The following is a 25,073-nucleotide window of genomic DNA, read 5'->3' as shown; positions in this document are numbered from 1 at the left end:
AAGGCTTTTCAATTTTTCGTCAACTCCTTTTTTTTTCTCGGGAGACACGTGGACCCCCCTGCCCCCCCCCCCCAGCTTTGAGCTCACTTCATTGACATATTTGTGGGCATGCTGCGTGCTGTTTTTCGATATGATATGTATTGAGTACATGTTCTTTGCCTCCCCCCCTCCGGGATAATTTTGAAATGGCGCGTTTGGTACTAATAATTTCCACTCCACTTAAAATGAGTAATTTGATTTTATGCTTCGTTCTGAAAATTAATTCATAGCTTAATGAGTGATTGTAATCCTAACTTGCAAATTGCAAATTATAAAGGACACATGATAGGGAAAATCCCCCCCCCCCCCCGGAGGTTCCCTACAATATTTAGTTTTTTTTTTTTCACTTTGCCATTCCTCGAGGGGGGAGGATAGAGCTCAGAATCAACTTTCGAGAACCTTTTTAACTTGAGGCGTGCTATTGAGGTTAAAGGAGTGTTATGAGCTGGGATGTCCCCCCCCCCTCCCTCCAAGGGAATGTCATACCACCTCAAATTCTAAAGGAATTTCCCCAAGACGAGGCCTCCTCCAAGAAATGAGATAAAAAAAACTGTTGAATCAACACCCTTAAAAATTTTCCTGGCGCAGTCTGTGCCATGTCATCACCCCCCCCCCATAAGTACCCCTATTAAAATCATTCCCCCATCCCTCCTCACAAACAAACAGCCTATAGTTGGGGCAAACCTAACCTGGCAGCATCGTTATGCTGTGATTAGGATCTGCATTACCTTCACAATGCTGCCAGGTTAGGTTTGCTCCAACCACTGTCCTCCGTCCTACCTAACATTTTGTACAAAATTCAGCTTATGAAATGGTGGCAACAAATTTTATACAGTTGCGAACATTGTAAAACGTAAAGCATAATAAAATACATTACAACCGAAAAAAAAGAGCTTGAATTTTCGTTTCTCTTTCGTCTAGTTCTTTGAGCAGATTTTTTTTTTTTTTTTTGTTTCTTGCAAACAACAATGTAACCCTTAACTACATGCGAATGCATTAACATCATGACTAACAAGAGAACGTCTAAAAAAGGAATTCCGAAAACCTTCGAAGTGGAACTTGGCAGATGTACCACGTGATCCCGCAGCAAATCGTCGGCCTCCGCAGCATGACGTCACCAACCGAGTAGATAGATCCGCAGCTGGCGAGTGAACTCAGATTTCGAGGTTCAACCGTCGAGTGAGCTTCTCTTCCTGTTCTTGAGCGAACAATTATTTTTGTAATTTATTAAAAATGCGTGAAATCGTTCATATTCAAGCCGGTCAGTGCGGCAACCAGATTGGAGCCAAGGTAAATGTCAATTTTGAATCTTCTCCTGATTTTTTAAAAACTTGAATCATTAATAATCAATAATTTGAATCATCATCTGTCTCATTTTGGAATCATTTTTAAACCAGGGCTCGTTGATTTAAATCATCTTGCTTTAAATCATGATTTAAATCAAGTGATTTTTAAAAAAAAATCATAGATTTAAACAAATTGATTAGAATCAAGTGATATTTTTAACAAAATCATTAATTAATACAGTTGATTATATTTTTATAAATTAATTTTGCATTTTTAGAATGTGTTGCTCTAAATTTAACCACACTGTGTTATACAATCTTAACTTAAAACAGGCAAAACTACGTAGATCTCTCATTCTGTATGTGTAACGGATTTGCAGTTTTTCTTAAGCGCCATGAATAATATAGTTAATAGAAAGTAATTGTTGAACGTATTATTCTACACTAAAAACGTACATGATAAAAACCTTACCTTTAAGCAACACATTAAACAAAATCACATCTCTTCAAAACATTGTAACGTATTCATAAATCTTGATTTTTTTTTTAATAGTTAGAGAATTTATCCTAATTTTAAAAGTAAGCTGAATGAATTCATCTATTGTATGAAATGTATTATGTTTATAAATGTTGAGTAATTTATTTCTACAAATTTTTGAAGATTTAAAAAAAATAAAAGGAAATCCGTTTTAAATATAAAAAGAAAAAAAATCAGACTTTTTTTTTTTTTTTCAAAAAAAAACCACGAACCCTGTTTTAAACAAACATCTAATAAAGTAAAGTACAACCTCATAAATTCAGTTTCGGACTAATAGAAGATCCAGGTCGTCCAAATTTGTGAAAGTACGGATTAAATAAATAACTTATAAATTGAGTCAAGGTACATAAACTGATGCACACAGAAGGTTTTGTATTTTGAACTCAAGAGAATAAAATATAAAACTGCATAAGAGAAAATTTCAAAAATACATCACAAAAATGAAATATGTGGGATCCAAAAAAAAGTTATTGCGCTTTTATTGATGCAGTATAAGTACATCTAAATGGCTTACCGGATTAAGCGAAGTTCGGTTTAACAGGATCCGGATTAATGAGGGTTTACTCTATGTTTCTCTTTGAAGTGAATGATTTTGTAATGTTGCATTTTAATTTTGAAAGTTTCATTGTTTTCTTTGAAAGTTTAATTTAAATGGTAAGTGTTTTAAAAACTGGGAGAGAACCCCTTGAAACATCTCTTCACTGTTCATCCAGATGAATGTAAAAGTCACTTTTAGTTTATAGGTAGTGAGAGGACTCTTGAGTCCAAAATTAACAGCTGTTGATTTTAAGCTAAAAATAATTTGTTTACTTATGAAATCTGGATAATTACGCGCATTTTGGACTCTTAAGACCTCAAAGTCTAGAATATTTTTTGCTTTGTTAGGCAACTTAAAACTGCAAGCATAATATGAAAATTGATTTATTTTTAAAATTTGGATTTATCATTTGTGATACATCAGTGGCGTACCTGGCATGGGTGGCATCCGGGGCAGTAGTTTGTGGTGTCACCCCCCCCCCCTCCCCCCTACAAACACAAAAGAAAAGAAAAAAAATAAATGTTATGTGAACTTGAAAACATGAAAGTCATACGATTTTTAGAAGCAACTACATTTGAGTTACAAAAAAACTTTGTGGGCAAATGTACAATAAAACAAATAAATTTGGGAGGTCTGGTGGTTTACCCCTCGAACATTTAAAAATTTTTAGTCTTAAAAATGCATTTTAGCTTCATGGTTTTCAAAAACTTGCATTTCCACTTATTGTGTCAGCCCCAGATGGGTGACACCTGGGGCGGACCCCCTCCCTCCTTCCCCCCGTTACAACGCCACTGGAAACGTAAATGTATTTTTTAATTTAAAAATAGTTTTTCTTATGGGCGAGGAACATTAATAGCACTAATAATTATGTTTGCTGAAATGTACTCTTCAGTAAGATAAATCTACAATGAAATAAAAGAACTTAAAATAAAATTGATATACTAATGATAAGAAAATATCAGTTCTTAACAGTTCAGTTTTAATCAATATCTTTTCATTGATAAGATTTTGATATTTATGAACTTTGCACAGTGGGGGGGGGGGGGGGGGTGATAGTATCCTTTTATTATTAATTTCATTCTTAAGTTTAAATTAACTTTGTTTCATTGAAAAGAAGATTCTCAGGACAAATTGTGTTGAAGTTAAGTGTTAATAAAGCAAAGCAACAGATTGTGATCGTTTAGAAATTTCATTTTTTACCTCCATTTTACTTTTATTACAAATATAAAGCATGAAAATACGCTTGACTGAGTTTGTGAGGCGTATTTTCTATTTTCAGTGCATGAAATAAGCTTGTATGCTCAATCCATTTTTCCGGGTGTGATATTTTTGTGTAGATATTTGCTTTTTAGTTCCGGAGTTTTGAACTTCGGCAATTTTTAAGCAACTTTTATGCATCTTTATATGAATCATAAACTTACTTAAAAATTTCTTTCTATTAAAAAATATATTTTGTGAATTTTGCGGGTGGTGACGTAGTAAGACACAGCAGGTAACGTTTTCGCTGCCTGAATGGTTAGTTTACTAAGTATACTAATTTGTTTTTGTTTCGTATTGAGGGGACTTAGTTTTGCGACGTGTACTGTCCAACCACGCATTGCATGGAATTTTCAAAGGTCCAGATAAGACGAATCTATGTGAATAAGGGGGAAAAGTGAAAATTTGATGCGCATATTCCACTCATTTGAATGAGATTCTGCTTCTGCAAAAGCTGGCATCGCTAAAAAATAATAGATTCGTCCATTTCCGGCTGTAAAACGGATGTTTGTCTTTCCATACAATCCGTGGTCAGACAGTACTTTCTTGATGGGCTTTTTTAGTTTTGCGAGAAAGATTTGATAGGCGGGGGGGGGGGGGACGTTTTTGAGCTTGCGTCATCATGAGTTACACCGGCTGTTTATATAGTTGTGGTTGACTTGACTTCGCGCATTTTTACTAATGGTCAAGTATATGTAGCTTTAAGCCGAGTTAGGTCCCTATAAGGACTAATAATCAGTACATGAAATACACCGCCAGCTCAGTCATTTCCAGCCGAGGACTGCAGTTTCGTGCTTATTAGCACTCATCAGCCCGGCATAGGAAAGTGACTGAGCTGGAGATGGAAAAACCTCTTAAGGAAGCCAAGAGTGCCAATCAAACTGGTAGCTAATATAGAATTAGCTCAGACCAGACGAGTGACCGAAACAATGGTTCGGTTCGACTCGAACATTGAAGGCAAGGCATTGTATGGTATATTCAGTAGGTTACCGCCCATTAGCCAGGGCTAAGGCAGAAATACATGAAATACACCGCCAGCTCAGTCATTTCCAGCCGAGGACTGCAGTTTCGTGCTCATTAGCACTCATCAGCCCGGCATAGGAAAGTGACTGAGCTGGAGATGGAAAACCTCTTAAGGAAGCCAAGAGTGCCAAACAATTTGGTAATCAGTAGTTTAAACCACCGCAAGTTACTTAATAATCCTCACGATATAACTTTCTCAATGAAATGACAAGGTTGCGAAATTTACCGTCTTATAATCATAATAACAAAGTCAATGAAAATTAACTAAAAAGTGTAAAATGAGAAATAATTATCAAATAAAAACAAAACACCCGACTGCGAAAAAAAAACAAATAAGAAAAGAAAACGAAAAAAAATATAAGCCCAGTAGTTTGGAATGTTATTAAGTACAACTGAATAACGACACCATTGAAACAGTTTTATAATCGATGATACACAAATAAAAGAAATCAGAAATTCAAAAGCAGAATAGAAGGATCAACATAGAAGGATCGGGACCATACAAATTTTACGGTGCTTCTTGATTGGTCAAAAAAGGAATGGGCCCCGACTGTTGAACCTTCTATTATGCTTTTAAATTTATGATTGTGATTAAATTTATGATTTATTATGTGTGTATCGATTATAAAACTATTTCAAGGGTGTAATTATTCAGTAGTACTTAATAACACAAACATTCTAAACTACTGGGCTTATATATATATATTTTCCTTTTTAGAGTTTTTGGTTTTTACACAGTCGGGATTTTTGTTTTTATTTAATAATTATTTTTATAAGTTGTGTTTTTCAGTGAACATATTGTAACGGATCCGGTGCGGCTTCAAACTTTCTTGAAAGGACGACACAGTTTTTGATGAAAAATACAGGAAATTTATTTACACTATGTACAGGAAAGATCGTCAACAACTGCTAAATTATTCATCAGCAATTAAGCAATTATCACACAACACCGTAAACTCAACGTTTACACACGTATTTACTTCCAAATACGAAAACAACACAGCGAAATGCCTCGCAATAAACAGAGCTAATACACTCTCAGTACAAATTCTCAATCGAAACTAACTTTTTATCACGCGGAACGCTTTTATAAACATCGAAAGAAATCTCTCAAATATTCCACAAGATTCCAAACGCTTCTGGAAAATAGTAGACCGTTATCAAATTTTATCAATGAACAAAAAAGAAATAGGGGTCGTATACTTTAGCCGAATGTATAGGGGTTGTATATTCATTACGGGAAACTATTTACAGGTTACGTTACTACAATAATTACTATTTACAGAATTTGTAACAATATTTCAATGCCCTTAAAAATCATTTGTTAAGGCTGCATGAAAAATTTAGAAAAACGTAATCTATTTTCATAGACAAAGGAAATACCACGTCAAAAAAATGTATCAGTGCAAAAAGTAAAGGAAATAAAAGTTATAATAGCCCAAAATGGCTGCTGCACACAGTTAGCGTACCTACGGGGTCTGACGAACTTAAGAAATTGCCCCCCCCCCCAAGGTTCGCCTCGATGGGAAATCACCGAAAGTCACCGTGACCTCCAAAAATATTTTTTTTTTGGGGGGGGGGGGACATTGACTAATTGATTTGACAAATTAGGAGACAGTATTGCTACTTAAATATTCTAATTTTCTTTTTCTGAATAGTTTTCAGTGATACCCAATGTTTCTTCGCAGTAGATGTAATGTATGTATGTGTGTGCATGCTCGAATTTTATCATTCGGTAAATTTGGGATTTCATTCGGTGAATTGAGAATTTTCCCCTTCGCAAAAATTTTAGTTCTCCCCCCACCATTTTGCATAAATTCAATAAAACCAATAGTATTTGCAGTTCGTTAATAAATAATATAAATAATGTGCTTTCTTGAACCAAATGAGAATGAACATTTTTTCAGTATATAGCAATGTATTTATTTTTTTTTTCGAAACAGCTGTAACTTTTAATAGAACTTGTTTCAAACCAATAGGAGAATGCATAATTAACATAACATTTAACATTAACATTTACTAAAAGAAAGAAAGAAAGAAAAATAATTTTTTTTTCAAATAAAAATCAAAGCATTTAAAAAATTCTATTATAATTAGGAAAGCAAACAAATACAAGAACGCCCTCCACTACCGCTCCCTGTTATAAAAATTTTGTGCTTTTAAAACAAATTGTGTGCTCAGCAAAAAACAAAACTTTAGCTAACTCAATGTATCGGAATGGAATTTCAAGCCACGGGAAAAATCCCCCCTCCCCTTTTTTGAGAATTAAGGATTTTTTAATTTTTCCCCTCTATCTCGTTTTCTTGCGAATTTTATTTTTATTTTTAATTTTATTTATAAAAGTATTTTTCTACTTATACAATCAATTTTTTTTAATAAAAAAAAATTCATTTTTTTTTAATCTGTCGAATTACCGCTCACTGGTTGCTGCACCCCTGGCGAGAACCACTCCTGCCAACGCCTTGGTACGCTACTGGGTGTAGGGTGGGGCACAGTTCGTGCTGCCCAGGGAAGTCTTATCTGTTTTTCATTCTTCTGTCTGTCATTTTGAGAGAGGGGGAAAACTTTTGCGTCCAAATATATCCCCTTTAGCTCTTGTTCTTGCGGTTATTCAAAAAAAAAATTTAAGCATTTTTCAAATTCTATAATAAAAAAAAAGTGTCTTATATATTTTTTTAATCAGTTAAAATCCCCCCCCCCCCCCAGCTGCTGCGCTTCTGGCGAGAGCCAGTCCTGCCAACCCCTAGTTACGCTACTAGCTGCACATTTTGAACTTCGGGAAAAAAAAAAAACTTTGTTTTAAAACACAAAGGTTTGAAGGGGGAAAAAAAATCCCACTCATTTTACAACCTTTTTACTTCCTTTTACAAAAAAGGAAGTATTGTATTCGCGAAAAAAATTTCACTCAAAAATCGCCCTTAATTTCCATTTTGCTCACCCCCCAAATGAATGTTGAGTTTTTTTTTTCGATTCGACCACATGCGGAAAAGTGCCTAAGAATGTATAGACACGCGAAATATCCATTTTGACCATCACCGAGGTAATTACAACGACTTTTCTCGTGACGTCTGTATGTATGTGCGTATGTGTGTATGTGCGTATGTGCGTATGTGCGTATGTATCTCGCATAACTCAAAAATGGTATGTCCTAGAAAGTTGAAATTTGGTACATAGACTCGTAGTGGGGTCTAGTTGTGCACCTCCCCTTTTGGTTGCTTTCGGATGTTCCTAAGGGGGTCTTTTGCACCTTTTTGGGGGGAAATCATTGTTAATTTCGATGTAAACTCAAGTGGCGTTATAATTTGTCGGACACTTGGCGATATATCGCCAGTCTTTTGGTCGCCAAGTTTTGTCGCCAACTTGGCGACAAATTTGGCGGAGTTTTTTTTTTTTTGGTTTCAATTTGGCCATTGTTGGTGATATTTAGAGAATAAATATTGAATCACATTAAAATAGCGAATAATGGGGAAATGACATTAAATTGGAGTAAAAGGAAGTCATGTGATGCACACATCAGCTCGTTTACTGTTAAACTTTATTACTTTTTATTACATGGCATTCTATTTCAGATCGAACACTAAATTTCCTAGAATCACCCCCCCCCCCCCCCACCGCTACAGAAAACAATGATTTAAATTTTTGTAACAGACCGTCACGCCATATTCCGTGCCTCAATTGTTTTTTGAATTGAAATTCGTTAGAAAACGCGCGGCAACTTTGGTTCCTGAATAACCGGTAGAGGTAGCGGAGAAAGGTATTCTGTTCCCTGCGAAAATAACTTATCAGAACGATCGTCGAATTTTGAAACGCTCTCCTGCTGTAGCATTCTTCTCCAGACGGTCACTCACCTCAATGCTGCTTCGGTTGCCAGCATTTTATAATTCGAAGAATAAATAAGAGTTGGAAATCGCTGGAGAGCAAACGCCATTTTGATTGCGCACAATTTAAGCTCTTGGAATTCACATTAACTTGACGTTTTGTTAACCCTTTGATAGCGCCATAAGAATGATAAAAAGGTTTGTCCTAATTAAACTATGAATGTTGAGATTTTTAAAAAATTTTAATTTCGATTTTTTTTTCTTAGAAGACTTTTTGTGGTAAAAGCAATAGAATGTGCAAGTTTTAAATGTTGAGGGACATAGCGGCTCGTACGGGGAGGGGTAGAGGACAACTGCCCCCTCACTTCTGTAGGGTAAATTGATTTATTTCAAGAAAGTAAAAATTAAAAATTCCAATAAATTCGTTTTTCTTATCTTTTTTCATAAAAATGGAACTTGAAAATGAAAGGGGAACGTCTACGTGGCCACCCACCCCGATTTTTGATGCCATATTCCACAATTGTTGAAGTTATTAAGTTAGTAATATTAAAAGCCAATCATCTAGCCAAATTTTACAAAAAAAAAAAAAAAAAATCGGCTAGCCTCCGTAGTTGAGGGAGTTAAAATACCAGTGATGAGAAAATTCTTGGTGCACTATTTTTGAATCTAGATTATTCAACTACTTTCACACTTGTGAGTATTATGAAATTATCAGCAAAGAAAGTTAAATATATTTTGTTTTTTTGTTTATTAGACTAAGTATCTCCTCCCCCCCTTTTTTTTTGCCAAATGACATTGTTTTTCAAAAAAACTTGTACTTGCTCAGAAAATTTAGAGATTAACTTCATTTGAGCTTTTCTGAAAAATTATTGAAGATCTGATGCAACTAATGTTTTTACAAGAATATATTAGTTTAAACGAAGGGGGAGGGGAGTTGCTCTGCTTCTATATATCTCAAGATTATCATCACGATTTTTCTGAAACATTCTACACAAGGATGAGTCTTGCATTGAAAGTACAATTACTTGGAATGGAACCAAGGGCGGATCCAGAAAATGTTCAAGGAGGAGGCAATTGTTTTTCACTCTTTACTCTTTAGGACTTCAATTTCTAAAAAATTTCGAAGGAGTGCATTGAACCCCTCGTTTAACCCTATCCCTAATATCATCTATCGTCTAAAATTGAGATTTCGGAACTTCAATTTCGAAAATATTCCTATAGAAAGTTCCTGTCCCTATCCCCAGAGTAATAAGAAATGTGCTACGATTGCGTTTTAAAGACTTCAATTCCGGAAGAATTCCTGGAAAGAGCTCCCTTTCTTCTAACACCATCGAATATTATATAAAATTACGGTTTTGAAACTTCAGTATTGAAAATATACAGGAAGAAATTTCCTGGCTCTCGGCTCAAGGAGGGGACGATCGCCCCCATCGTCCCTCCCTTGTATCCGTCCTTGAATGGACCGTAGGGTTGTGGATAACATATAGGAGTTATATGGTGTCGAATTTTGCTGTTTACCTCTGGCGTTTGAGAGATGGAATTGCAAATTTTTGAAAAATGTAAAGCTAAAATGCAGACTGCAAATTTGAAAAATGTCTGGGGGGCGGTTACACTACAAGGGGTCCCCAGGGGTCACCAAATTACCGACCCGGATGTCACCCACGCTAGGTACGCCACTGTTTTACGTGGTATTCTATGTTTCATGTTCTTTTCAAGTCTCTTATTAGACTCATAGGTACCCCCTGTGGGAGGTGACTGTGACCTCCCGAAAAATTCCTTATTCAGAAAACTTTGTCCGACAATTCGCCAAATTTGGAGAAAGCATTGCAAATGTGCAATTTAAATGAAATGAATTGTAGAAAATTACTGTTCGGGGCGCCTCTGATAAGACCACATTTTCCATCAAAAACTATTAAAAATAAAAAATAGTAAGATTAAATGAGACACACACGCCAGGGTTCCGCCCAAGAGCAAGGGGGCACCCCAACCTTAATTATTGCAGAGACCCCCTCCAAAAAAGGAAAAAAATACCCCTCAAAACAACCCCCCTAAAAATTTCAATGGCGCAGTCCTGTGTCATGATCCCCCCCCCTCCTCCTTAGATAGACACACCCCTCACACACACAGATTTATTACATTCTCAAATGTTCTTCGTTTTATTTCAAGGATTAAATTTTTGTTGAACTAAAAAATTATCATCTTACTCAAACACTCGACTGGTACGCCATTTGTAATTTTGGGGGGTTGCGACATTTGGGGGGGGGGGCGACTTTGCTCTTAGGGGGTGGGACTCCCTATCTCAAAAGTAGGGAAAGTGAAAGACTGATTCAAAAGACTAGTGACTTGTCTCTAATATTAATTTCTAATTGTTCACAGCGATCAAATATTTAGATTTGAAAAGTGATTTTTTTTTTTTTTTTTTTTTTTTTTTTTTTTTTTTTTCAGTTTTGGGAAGTCATATCCGACGAACACGGCATTGACCCCACCGGCGCATATCACGGAGACTCAGACCTCCAGCTAGAAAGAATAAACGTTTAACTATAATGAAGCAACAGGTATGTTTCCTGCTCATCGACTCTCTGAAAAATTTTCTCTTTTGAATTCATTTGCTGCCATGATGCGATAGGAATTGATACGATTGCTGATTTTGTAGTTTCACGTACGCCAGGGCTCTCCAACCTACGGCCAGCGAGCCAAATCCGGCCCGCGAGTAGATTTTTCCCGACCCGCGGGAAGCTTGCGAACTGAAAACATATTTTTTATTCGATAATATATTTATTTTTAAGCATTTTAAAAGAAAACTAAGCCAAGAAAATCTCAAAAAAAAAAAAAATTTGAATTTTGACATCTTGAATTCAAATTATGTTTTTCGCAATCACGAGTGTGTGCATGTTGGCGTGTGTGTGTTTGTGTGTGGGGGATATGTGTGTTTGTGTGCAGGGGGTATGTGTATGTGTGTGTAGGCATATGCGTTTGTGTCTGTGTGCAGGCATGAATGTGTGGGTAGTTGTGTGTATGTGGGTGTGTGTATGTTGTGGTGTGTGTGTATGTGTAGGTGTTTGTATGCATGCGTGTGTGTATGTGTTTGTGTGTGTATGTATTTGTGTATGTGAGTGTAGGTGTATGTGTGTGTAGGTGTATGTGTGTGTGTGTGTAGGTGTATGTGTGTGTATGTGTTTGTGCGTGTGTGTGTGTAGTTGTGTATGTATGCGCGTGTGTGTAAGACATGGATGAAACCTGGAGACGGCTTTCGCTATAGGAGCAGCATCGTGAGGACCCGGTCGACGGTGATGGTGCGGAGGGTGGCGGTGGGAAAATAAAATGATAGGCCGCCAAAAACAGTCAAATGAAAGCCATAAGCAATCGTGATTGCTCAAAAAAAAAAAAAAAAAAACCTACTAAGCACCAGGATCGTAACCAGAGGGGGCAACTGCCTCTCGCTGGAGGAGATTCCAAAATTTCACTTTCTTCCTGAAAGTCACCTAAGATGTTTAAATTTGCATTTCTGGAGGACAGTCGCTTACCTGTTTTTTCACCCTCATTTAACCAAAAATAACGGAACCATCTGTACTGAAACAATGTTGGATTGTTGGCTCGCCTTGCCTCCAAAAATTTAAAGTTGATTAAGAAGCTAAAACTTTTACAGCCTAATACTATTAGTAAGTGTAAAAAAAAGGAGGGGGGGGGGCGTTCTGGACTCTAGCTGAAAAAAAGTTTTTTTGAACCTTCCTATTGTACATAATTATTCTGTTACAAACCTTGTTTATAAATGAGGCCGTGATAAGCAAAGGGATGTAAGTGGACAATTTCAAATTTTGATCAAAACTAATTCTAAAACGGATTATACAATTGTCATTCAATTCCAATGGGAAGGAAACAGCCCTTGATAGAACTCGTCCTCTTTTTCTTTTAATTACAGTTCGATCTTATGAGACAAGCTTGCAACTTGATTAAAAGAATTGAGATTGATATCCGATTGGTTCAATTCATTGTTTAGAATCTGTCTGTCATTGTGCGTTCGTTCAGATAATTAATCGTTTTAATAAGCTGGGAAGGATGTGACATCTTTGATTTTAATTGATATTTTCATTCATGTGTAGCGTAGTTTCAGTGTCGTCGGAATTGTCTCTTACCATTTTATTTCATTTTTATCAAATCGCGCTTTTCCACCATAATTTTTGTTGTACCACACATATAGTTATTAACGCGTTTGTGTGTGTAAACTTAAGTGAAGATTATATTTCTGTGAATAAAGAAATATTTCAATTTTCAACTTATGCTTCATGGAAGCGAAATTTAATGAAAGACTAAAATTGATTCATTTTTTATAAATTCAGAAGCAATGCACTGCTCTGGGCAGGTAAACGGCAGTATCTAGAAGTTTTTAACTCCCCCCCCCCATTTCTGTTACCTACTTTAGTTTTATTGTAATAGCGTGTGTATTTCTTTTTCGCTGAAAATACAGCATTTTTTTACAAGTGGTCTAATTTCAAATTTCAATACGTTAGTGATGTTTGTAGAAAGTAAACACTCGTTTCTTCGAATATATCTTAGATAATTTTTTCTGGATACTTCGATTAACCTGCTTATGATAATGATGCCTTTATTTTATTTCTTGGAGAAGTGGGGGGATACCCTCGAAGTGATCCAAAAAGGAGCATACAGTCGACTCCCGCTACAACGCGATCCGACTTACGCGAAATGGCTATAACGCGATTTTTTCCCCCGGTAAAGAATTTCATTCCTAACGCGAATTCTTCACCCGCAACATGAAAATTTTCCGAAGGGGATCGCGGTTTTTTCGTGAATGGACATTTATCCCTTTGGCATCACTGAGAGCGGAAGTTCCCACACCGTACTAGTTTGAACATCGCTTATATAAATAACTGCTCCTCATTTTCCATTTATTTTTTTCATTCTATATGGGAAAGTTGATGAAATATAATGACACCTAAGAGCGTTGTTTCATTTAAAGTTTGTGAAGATGGAAGGAAAAAGAGAAAGTTTCAACAACTATAGTACATTTGTTTTTCTTATTACATAATGTACGTACCATAGTGGTTTATTTTACGTCTTCCTTTCCCATTGATCATTGATTTTGTGAGTCGTAGCAGTTTTTTATGTTAAATAAAACGTTTTTTTTTAAAAACACAATAAATAAAAATTCAATTTTTTATTTAAGAAACAGTAATGTATAGTTAAGAAATGGTTTTTAACAGTTTGAGGTGGTGTTTACAAGTGTCTTTAATCGTATGGGTATGTTTATAAAAGTTTTTACCCATACCCTTTTCCACAACGCGAAATTTCAACTTACGCGAAGGGTCTTGGAACACATCCCACGCGTAAGTCGGGACTCGACTGTATTAAATTTTCTTTTTGATCATTTTAACTGAAAAATGCTCTTAAATTGCTTTTTAAATGTACTTGAATTTTAATTTTAGAAAAAATTAGAAATAGATGTCTATTTTAACTTAATGTTTTATCCATAGCACCTCAGAGATAGGAATTTTGGATTATGATTTAGGCAAAATTACATCTTAAATTGTAGTCAATCATCTAAAGAGGACTCCAAAAATGTTCAGCCTGTACAGAATTCTTTTTAAAAACTTCTGCTAACACTGCAGTTAAGAAGAAACTAAAATATAAAAAAGTTTAATCTTCGAAATTTCGAATAATATTGCAATCATTCTTAAATAACAAAACGCGAATAGAAGGGATCAGGCCTTTATTGAAAATTTTGAACCTTCCCCCCTGCAAAAAATCGCCTAGGCTTCTTTCCACACACTGAATTGAGCCATGGGCCCCTCAGTGCTGTTCCCCCCGCTCTCTCAATGCGAGGTCTGCAGGCACGACGAGAGGCCATGTTAGCCTAGTGGGAAACTAGGGGCCCGGTCCTTGGGTGTGGGGGGGGGGACAGTGACATTGACGCAAAAAAAAAGAAAGAAAGGGGGGGGACCCCGAATAAGCGGAAACTTAAAGATAAAGTAAAATTTACTCTTGTGGTATTTACTGCTGTTGCATTTTTATAGAGTTAATTATTTTTTAGTAAGCAGTTTTGATTTTTTTCTTTTTTCTTTTCTTTTTCTTTTCTTTCTTTTTTTTTCGGGCTGGGGGCCCCAGCGACAGAACTGACTAGGGGCCCGCCTTGGCTCTCTGCGGCCCTGGAGGTCTGCGGGTACACAGATCCGGGACTAGAAGATATGTGGATCTGACCACCAGAGATCGCAGTCAAATTATCGCTTAAGAGAAACTTGAAATTTTAAAAAGTTTTACACGAATTTCAAGTTTTGACTTGCGCTCCGAAAGTTATGCTTAAATGAAAAATGCTGAAAATCTACTCGCACGAAAAACGTAATTGTTAAGAGAATGGAATAGGATCTAGTGCTTTGGATAAAACGTTGCACTCGGGCCTCAAAATAACTCTAGATAATATTATATGCTATATAGCTGAATTTTGCAGCAGTTTTTTTAAGTCATTTTCCCCCAGATTAGTTCTGAATCTAGTTTTGGTACCTTTTTTTTTCCTCCGATGGAGGGGGGGGGGGAGTTATAAGTGAAATTTAAAGAGAGGGCTTGGGGGATTTCTGTGATCTTGAGAAAAGATCATCTCAATCATTGTCTAGTTTCTTTTGAGCCCTTGAGGCTCTCATTTTCTTTAAAATTAATCTTTTAAGATCTTTTTCGAAACTTACTACGTGACGTACAGTACAGGTTCCTCAAAACTTTATTTCGCTGAATATTATTGTATTCTCAAACCTAACATATTTTTCTTATGACGTTGTTTGGTATCATGTAGTAATAAACAAAGTTTTTTATTCCATAGCGTATTCCATGATTAATCAACATTGTCATTTATACTTTCAAGAAAAACTGACGTTTCGTTTTTTATTTCAGGTGGTAAATATGTTCCTAGAGCCATTCTTCTGGACTTGGAGCCTGGCACAATGGATTCTGTACGGTCAGGACCTTTCGGACAATTATTTAGGCCCGACAATTTTATTTTCGGTATGTTCAATTTAGAAATGTGACTATTTTCGGAGAAGAATTTAAAACACTGACCAATAAAATCTCGAAGTAAATTTTCGAGAATGAAACAATTTCGCAACACAGGGCAGGTGACAATCGCTGAATGCGCAATTATTAGTGGTACTTTTAAATAGTATTATTATTTAACTTTAAGCAAAGGGCAGTGAGTATCTAACAAAATTTACGAGTACAAATACCGTTTTGCTTTTTTTTTCTGAATTGCTCGCTAATTAATCATATTACTGAGCTGACGGATAACACTTTAGTTCATTCCTTTTCTTCAAAGTTTATGAAATTTTAAAACCCTTCTTAAACTAATATAAATCTATCAATTGATAGTTCTCGGTTAAATCATTTCCTAAATATACAGAATATTTAAAATTATTCGTTTTATCTGTTATTCTTCATGAAGATAAGTAAACATTAAAAACAGAAACAGCAATTAAAATTTAGACATGTTTCAGTTGATAAGACACTTACCATGCAAATCTTAGCTTGTGGGACGACTTGAACCCATCGGTTCCTACTATTTCAGTTTAATCAAAAACTTATTTTTCAAGCTTTTCCAAATAAACGGTATTTTTGAAAAATTAACGAATTCTGCAAGATCTGATGTCAACTTCTATTTTCTCCTCGATTCATATTGAATGTGCTTGAGTAGTCTAGCCTGGGCGACATCTTATCCTAGATCATGGCTCCACTAAATTTCGCTTACGCTTATAGGCAGTGACAATCGCTGAAACCCGTGGCAATAAAGAGGGCGCTACAGGAATCCCTGATTTCCATTACGTTGCCATTGATTGGTGGATGCCAGGTTTCCGTTCAGCGCCTCTTGCGGTCAAAATGGGCGATGTCCGATCAAAAATAAACCAACTTTCAAACTTGTCATTGATTGGTTGATGCACAGGTCCGTTTAATTTCAAGAGCAGATCATAGTTGCATATGTTTAACGCAGGTAGGTCATAAATTGTCAAGGACCGCAAGCGTCAGCGCCATCTAGTGGAGCCATGGCTAGATTTAAATATTCCGCCACTCTTTTGTTTCTGTCATTCAATATTTACACGACACATATTCCTTCGTATTTTCAGGCCAGAGTGGAGCTGGAAACAACTGGGCCAAAGGACACTACACAGAAGGCGCCGAGCTCGTCGACACAGTCCTTGACGTAGTCAGGAAAGAAGCCGAGAGCTGCGACTGTCTTCAGGGGTTCCAGCTTGCACACTCCCTTGGTGGTGGAACCGGTTCCGGAATGGGAACCCTTCTCATCTCCAAAATCAGAGAGGAATATCCAGACAGAATCATGAACACATTCAGCGTTATGCCATCTCCTAAAGTACGTACCCCTGAAAACAACTCGAAATTGAAGACTGAAAACGGAAAACGCAGTAAGGTGCAAAATAAATTTTTTTACAGGGCGTTAAAAATAAGATTCCAGGCGGATTGTGGTACTTACTGCGTTTTCCAATTTTTTTTTTTTTTTTTGCATTATGGACTTGGGATAGGTGGTGCAGCAAAGGGGGGAGGGGGGGTGGAAACTCCCCTTAGAAGTATTGGTTTTAACATAAATGCAAATTCTAAAACAATAGTTTATGCATATGAAGGGCTGTTTTGATCAAAAAACCCTTTCAGAAGGTATTTTTGATTTTTAAAAAAAATCCTCCTCCAGAAGGTATTTTTGATCACCCCCCCCCCCCGAAGGTATTTCTGGCTGCGCTAGTGACTTGGACCAATCAAGATAAATAACCTTCAATGGCACTTACTGCGCTCTCCACCGCACGGGTGGTATGTTCGGATCATAGAATTTTGTTGTAAAAGCAGCAGTTTTTAAAATGTAAGAACAACTAAAATGACAACAGACATGTGAAGCAAGTGATGTAAAGGACACTAAGACTTTTTTGCACATTAACATGCACGCCAAAGTTAAGGCTGTCTGGCTGTCTCATTTAGAAGCGTGTGGATTGCTTACCGATCACCCCCGTGTAAAATGGAACTCTGCGTTCGAGGAGGTGGGGCGAAGTGCCTTCTCGTGAACAATGAACAATACTTCATTTTGACGATTTTTTTTTTTTTTTTTGGCACTTAACGCGTTTTCCAATTTCAGTCTTCAATTTTTCAATGGAAAAGAAACTCCCATCCACTGAAATTTGAATGGTGAATTTAGTTTTTGTTGATAAAATACGGAGCTCATGAAATCAATTACGACTTCTTTTCTTCTTCAGGTATCAGACACCGTTGTCGAGCCCTACAACGCCACCCTCTCAGTGCATCAGTTGGTTGAAAATACCGACGAGACGTACTGCATAGACAACGAGGCTCTATACGACATCTGCTTCCGCACACTCAAACTGACCACCCCCACCTATGGCGATCTCAACCACCTCGTATCCGTTACCATGTCTGGAGTGACCACCTGCCTCAGGTTCCCCGGTCAACTGAACGCCGATCTCAGAAAACTAGCAGTCAACATGGTGCCTTTCCCACGATTGCACTTCTTCATGCCCGGATTCGCCCCTCTCACCTCCAGGTAAGCAGTTGCTTTTATGAACCCTTTGATTTGACATGAAATACACCGCTAGCTCAGCCGTTCCAGCCGAGGACTGTAGTTTCGTGCTTATTAGAACTCATCAGCCCGGCATAGGAAGTGACTGAGCTGGAGGTGGAAAACCTCTTAAAGAAGCCAAGAGTGCCATACAAACTGGTAGTTAATCTGGGGATTAGCACTGACCAGACGAGTGACCGAAGCAATGGTTCGGTTCAACTCGAAGATTGAAGGCAAGGCATGGTATTTTCAGTTAGTTACATTGCCTTCAATCTTCATCGAGTTGAACCGAACCATTGCTTCGGTCACTCGTCTGGTCAGTGCTAATTCTTGTGTTAGCTACCAGTTTGTTTGGCACTCTTTGCTTCCTTAAGAGGTTTTCCAGCTCCAACTTATTCGCTTGCTATGCCGGGTTGATGAGTGCTAATAAGCACGAAACTGCAGTCCTCGGCTGGAACGACTGAGCTGGCGGTGTATTTCATGTATTTCTGCCTTAGCCCTGGCTAATGTGTGTAACTTACTGAAAAAACCTTTTGATTTGAGTTAGCTTTTTAGGTAGCTCGCAAACGCTTATCGAGAAATCTTTGACTTTGCGTACCTCCTAATCCTCGGTTATCAATCAAATTAAAGCACGGCGTTGTGTGTATTGGGACTCCTCCCCCCCCCCCCTCGCTTTTTTCCAGCAAAGACTGCTTTTGAATATTTTGTGATCGTAAATCCTTTTCCTGATCTGAATGACCAACGAAAAAAGTTGACAACTTATTGGACTCCTTTCGGGTTTGGTTACAAAACGGTTGCCAAAATGAAATTCGCGATGTCTCTAAAACGGGGAAGATCTCATGGTTACTTTCACCAAAATATAACCACGCGAAGTCACGAATAATAAAATCCTTAGTGACTCTATATCCCAAGGTAAGTCTTGACCTCCTTAAGAAGCCTTTTTCGGGCCAGGCTTCTTACAGTTAATGTTCTATCTCTCTCGCTTTTTTTTTTTTTTTTTCCACAAAACTATGTCTTTTTCTAGTCCGTCAATCCAGATTAGGCCTGCCTTTTCTCAATGCGTGAAGGTCGGGTATTGAAGGCTTTTTTAGGTCTCCGGTTTATTCGAATCACATTTGGAGCGTTTAAAAAAAGTTTTACAATCACATAAAAAATAATTTTTACTTAGGATAACTGAACTATAAGTACGCAAAGAATTCCCTTTTTTTTATTTTGATTTAATGTACGACTCCCACATAGATTGTGCAATATATCACACGTAGTAATCTGACAAATATCATATCATACTTGGAGCATCAGTCCCACACTACTGCAAATGAACTATCAATGATTACACGTTTGGTCGAAACGATATTATGTAATTTTGTTACAAATCATATTTTTTTGATGTAATAAAAAGTACGTCTGCTTATTGAGAAATTTGTTTTGCTTATTACTCGGATTATCCGAATTTTCGTTTATCCGCATTGCCTTTGGTCCTAGTTAGTCTGGATAAACGAGGTTGTATAGCACTGAATTTTTTTGTTACATATGGCTTTATTCAGGAAGATATTAATCCAGGTGAAAGGCAGCCAAGAACAGAAAAAGCAACTACAATAAGCAATTGAACATACAACAAAAGCAACATTTTAAAATCAAAAAGAAATCTGTACAGTAGAGGATTTTACAATGTAGCAGAAATAAAGAGAAAGTCATTTCAGGGCGTCCATGACAGATCGTGCAGACCAATAGGAAAACGGCACCAGTAACGGACAAGGGTCCAGTAACAGACAGTCGTAAGTTTGGATTTAAATAATAAGAATTTTAGGCGGGTAAAACTAATGTTGCTGCGACGCATGAATACGGTGCAACCATCTAGTGTTATCAGAGTGAATTTTATGAGCCATTTGGTATTTACAATGCAGTGGCGGAAGGCTATAAACAGCCAACACGAGGTCTGCCGGTGTTTCATGTTCATTTGAATTGAATAAGGTTTTAGATCTAAAAGTAAAGAACATTTGCACATTTTGAAGAGAAAAAGGGAATTCTGTCCATTACTTATCCTTTTCTCATCCTATCTCTTACTGGGTATCATCAAAATTGTCGGTATCTGTTACTGGGGGGTTGGGACCTTTTTCGAAATTGAGCAAATAAAAATAGAATTAACTCATTCAGAGGATCCAGAAGCAGCCAAACAGTAGAAGAGATGTAGTTGGATGAGAGAAAAACAGTTAAATAAATCTAAATACATTAAAAGGCTCAAAAAATTGAGTTTACCTGAGAGCGATGTCTTAAGCATGTCTGTTACTGGTGTCGTTATCCTAAAGCTTTCCGAGCAATTGAATTTTGTTGTTGATTCTATCTTTTTTCCTATGTACAGGGGCAGCCAACAGTACCGCGCTCTAACAGTTCCCGAACTGACACAACAAATGTTCGACGCCAAGAACATGATGGCGGCCTGCGACCCCCGCCACGGCAGGTACCTGACCGTGGCCACCATTTTCCGAGGCCGCATGAGCATGAAGGAAGTGGACGAGCAGATGCTCAACGTGCAGAACAAGAACAGCAGCTACTTCGTCGAATGGATCCCCAACAACGTCAAGACGGCAGTCTGCGACATCCCACCCAGAGGACTCAAGATGTCTGCCACCTTCATCGGCAACAGTACCGCCATCCAGGAGCTCTTCAAGAGGATCTCAGAACAATTCACGGGTAGGTGACGTGTTTGTTTCTGTTTAATTATCCGTGCTCTGCATGGAGCCTTTAGCCAAGAACGGATCTAGAAATGTTTAAAGAGTTTTTATTGAGATTTAATTTTTATTATACTTGCTCTTTACTACATATCCTGGTTTGCACATGTTGAACACAAATTTTTTGGTCTTCAATTCCTACATGCAGGCTAAAGGCTATATGCTTCTTCCTTGGCTAAAGGCTACACGCAGCCTTTAGCCAACGACGGACCTAGAAATGTTTCAAGAGTTTTTTAAAGATTTGGTTTTTCTTACTTGCTCTTTACTGCATATCTTGGTTTGCACTTGTTGAACACAAATTTTTCGGTCTCCAATTCCGATCCATTTGTGAAGTTGAGTCAGGAGCCCTTCTCCTTTTCCCTAATATCATCGAAAGTCGTCTGAAATTGCGTTTTTTTTTTCTCTCTCTCCAATTTCTAAATTTTGTGAAAGCATTTCCAACACTCTTGCTTTTCTCAATGTCATCAGAGACAGCGTTGTTCCCATCAATTGTTCTGAGGGTATACTCCCAGTAATCAGCTGAGCACAATATGTGTACGCGATCATATACATAATGTGTCTTAATATGAAAATTTTTGAAGCTTGAGGGTATACGCAAAATGTCTAAAAAGGTTTGAGAGTATACGGCGTATATGGAGTATACCCAACAGGAACACCACTGATCAGAGATGGACTGCGATTGTGTTTCTATCCGAAACATTTCTGGGGAAGGGAGCCACCTTCCCAGGGGGAGGATCCAGAAATGTTTGCGAAGGGGGTCACGTTTCAATGGCCAGCGTTATACCTCCAACATTAAAAAGTATCAGCTAAGCAGGGTTACCCCCTCCCCCCCCCCCCAATGAGTATGGTATACTTCCTCATATGCTACGGAGCCACCTCCCCAAATCAGATCAAATTTCTTATCCATTCAAATTACCCCGCCCCCCCCTCCCTTCAACCTGCGCCATGGATCATATTGCTCAAATTTTCAGTAAAAGTCATATTTCTTTAGGTAAACAAGCTGGGCACGTGGTCGTGAAGTTTGAATATATTTTTCTTTAGAAAATGAACAAACATCTGAAAAGAGTAATAGTCCTGAAACCGAACTCAGTTAATCGTTTGAAATATGACATGCTGGGAAGAAATACCTTGCAGATGGAACGAAGCAAAAAAAGGTTAACATTGATTTCATGTACAATCTTTTCGGGTCTGAAAATTGAAGTTCAGTAATAATCATAATAAAATTCATGCCACGGGGGGTCACCTTTGACCCTCTCCTGAATTCACCCCTGCGGCCTATCCCTCCTTTAACAACACCGATGGTCTTCTTAATATGCGTTTTTTGAACTTCAGTGTTGAAAAATTGTTGCTGTAGAGTTCCTCAAGAGAGGGATTGTTTTCATTTAATAAATTGTTTAATAAAATAATTTGTTTTCATTTTGCTTTACTATAAACCATTCTCCAAAATCTTTTTCGAAACCACTAATTTATGCCTCATGTTTCAGCTATGTTCCGAAGAAAGGCTTTCTTACATTGGTACACCGGAGAGGGCATGGACGAAATGGAATTCACAGAAGCAGAATCGAACATGAACGACCTCGTATCCGAATACCAACAGTACCAAGAGGCTACAGCCGACGACGAAGGCGACTTCGAAGACGAAGAACAAGCCGTTGGAGAAACAGCCTAAAATCCCCCCCCCCCCAAAAAAAAAAGAACTTAAATCCTAACCTAGAGACTTTCTAATTCCAAGAACATTCCAACGATTACTTTTTTATTGTTTGTGTCGAGCAATTTTCAGAAAAGAATGCGCATTATTTTCTAATAAGCACATGTTCTGTATCCTTAAATTGCACTGGTTTAATTTCTAATGAATTTTCGCGGAAGCGAAGATTTTGCATTGGAAACTAACTTGTTAGATTAATTTTTATTTTGACCTTTACACTTGGTTCAAACTCTGTCTATAATATTTAAAGTTATTTTTTTTACTTTTGATTTATTAACATTCTGTTCTTTGCTCTAGGATGATTTATTTCAAAGTTGTTCCAACTCCTCTGTAAATCCATTTTTTCTAAATAATAAAAAAAAGGCTGTTATCAACTTGTGTCATTCTTTTATTTCACTTCAATAACTCTATGGTCGCACTGTTTGAAACTTTGAAAAACTCATATGTTTTTTATTCATAAACTTTTCTATGTGACGTTCATTGTAAAAGTGGTCTATATATCCATATTTTTAAATGCGTATTTGTTGTCTGAACAGTATCACTTTTAGTTTTCTCTTTTTTTAGTGCAGTAGTTCCTAACCTTTTAAAGTTCATCACTCCCCCTCTAGAGATTGACTGATGCGTACCGCCCCCCCCCCCCGTTCTTTCTTGAAAAAATTGCAAGTTGGCGCTAGGGAACATCGATATTATAGAAAATATAAATGCCTAATTTTCATTTGGGCTAAAATGTGTAATAAAGTAATAGTATCTAATCACTGACTAAAAGTATCCTTTTTACTTCCTTTTACAAAAAAGGAAGTATTGTATTCGCGAAAAAAATTTCACTCAAAAATCGGTCTTAATTTCCATTTTGCTCACCCCCGAATGAATGTTGAGTTCTTTTTTTCGACCCGACCAAACGTGTATATGTGCCTAGGAACGTACAGACACCCGAAATATCCATTTTGACGATCCCCGAGTTGATTACAACGAGTTTTCTCGTGACGTCCGTATGTATGTATGTGCGGATATATGTCACATAACTCAAAAACGAGTCCTAGAAAGTTGAAATTTGGTACGCAGACTCCTAGTGGGGTCTAGTTGTGCACCTTCCCTTTTGGTTGCAATCGGGTGTTTCTAAAGGGGTCTTTTGCCCCTTTTTGGGGGGAAGTCATTGTTAATTTCGATGCAAACTCAAGTGGTGTTATAATTTGGCGGACACTTGGCGATATATCGCCAGTCTTTTGGCAGCCAAGTTTTTTCGCCAACTTGGCGACAAATTTTTTACGTTTTTTTTTTTTTTTTTGGTTTCATTTTGGCCACTGTTGGTGATACTAAGAGAGTAAACTATTGAATCACATTAAAACTGCCAATAATGGGGGAAATGACATTAAATTGGAGTAAAAGGAAGTCATGTGACGCACACATCAGCTCGTTCAACTTGTGATTTCTTGTCTGAACTCTGAACAATCTGGCCTCTTACACAGCCCCATTGGAAAAAAAAAAAAAACTCTGAAAAATTGGTTTCATATGCGTTTTCAATTTCTCTATTCACTGACTTTTTATTATTTTATCTTTTACATATTTGCGCTCCTAGGTTATGAACCACTTTTTTTTTGTGTAGAAGCGAAGCAAAGCACTTTTGAAAGATAAATATCTAATGACCCCAGTTGCAGAAACAGCGCGATTTTGCGGAAGTCGGCAGACTATTTGGGGGAGAAAAAACTTGAAATTAGTAAGAAAAAAATATTTCATCAAACTATGATTTGTACCTTATTTTCTGGGATTTAATCCTAAAAAGTGTTTTGCTGAGCCGATTTAAGATATAACGATCCATGTAATGTCGGATTTTATCCGACTATTTCTGGATTTTTTATTTTTGTCGTTGACTGTCACAGAAGAAAATTCTGCTACTGGGTAGAATGACTGAGCTGGTGGTGTACTTTAGGTATTTCTGCCCTTTAGCTCTGGCTTAGGGCGTTAGCTTACTGCATAATATTTTCGTGTTCAAAATTAAGGGAATATTCAAATTTAGTCAATTCTCTCGGGAACTACTGGACCGATTTTGATGGAATTTGGAATGTATAGGGTCTGGTGGGGTAAAGTGGTCATAAAATCGTAGGTTTTCAACTTAGGTGGAAAATAAATGCAACAAATTCTTTAAAAACTTCAACTTTTTTTGTTGATATTTTACATTGCATTATTAAAGAACACGGTTCATTGAATTTCAGGAAGAAAAACATTGATTTTAGTAGTTTTATAGAACTTTCTTTTCCCTATGTTTTTATGACCACTTTACCCCATGGGGTGGGGAAAAGTGGTCATAGCATGGGGTAAAGTGGTCATAGTTAAAAATAGATGCAAAACCATTATAAAGAACCCTAATACTTGTATATTTCAGTTGTTTTTATAGTTACAAGTATATTCACGAGTACATGCGTGTATACAAGAATATATACGTGTCGTGTTATACACGAGTAAACACGTTCCTATATGAGTAGATACATAATAAATTAGATATGCCTACTCAAGTATATACGTGTATATACGAGTATATAAGCATGTATACGTGATTACCTACAGGAGTGTATACGTG

General features: G+C 37.1%; 1 protein-coding gene across 1 annotated transcript; it reads left to right on the top strand.

Annotated features, from left to right (window-relative positions):
- The first annotated feature begins 1,257 nt into the window (after positions 1-1,257).
- LOC129230632 (tubulin beta chain-like) lies at positions 1,258-22,872 on the top strand. Its single transcript, XM_054865047.1, is given in 8 exon segments — positions 1,258-1,329; positions 10,945-11,034; positions 11,036-11,054; positions 15,394-15,504; positions 16,614-16,858; positions 17,745-18,049; positions 20,424-20,755; positions 22,278-22,872. Coding segments are annotated over 8 exon segments (1,344 nt in total). The 5' UTR covers positions 1,258-1,272; the 3' UTR covers positions 22,463-22,872.
- Positions 22,873-25,073: the final 2,201 nt, after the last annotated feature.

The sequence above is a fragment of the Uloborus diversus genome, chromosome 9 (assembly GCF_026930045.1).
Source record: "Uloborus diversus isolate 005 chromosome 9, Udiv.v.3.1, whole genome shotgun sequence".
Taxonomy (NCBI): domain Eukaryota; kingdom Metazoa; phylum Arthropoda; class Arachnida; order Araneae; family Uloboridae; genus Uloborus; species Uloborus diversus.
The sequence above is the reverse complement of the archived record's forward strand: the minus strand, read 5'-3'. Positions and strand labels throughout refer to the sequence as shown.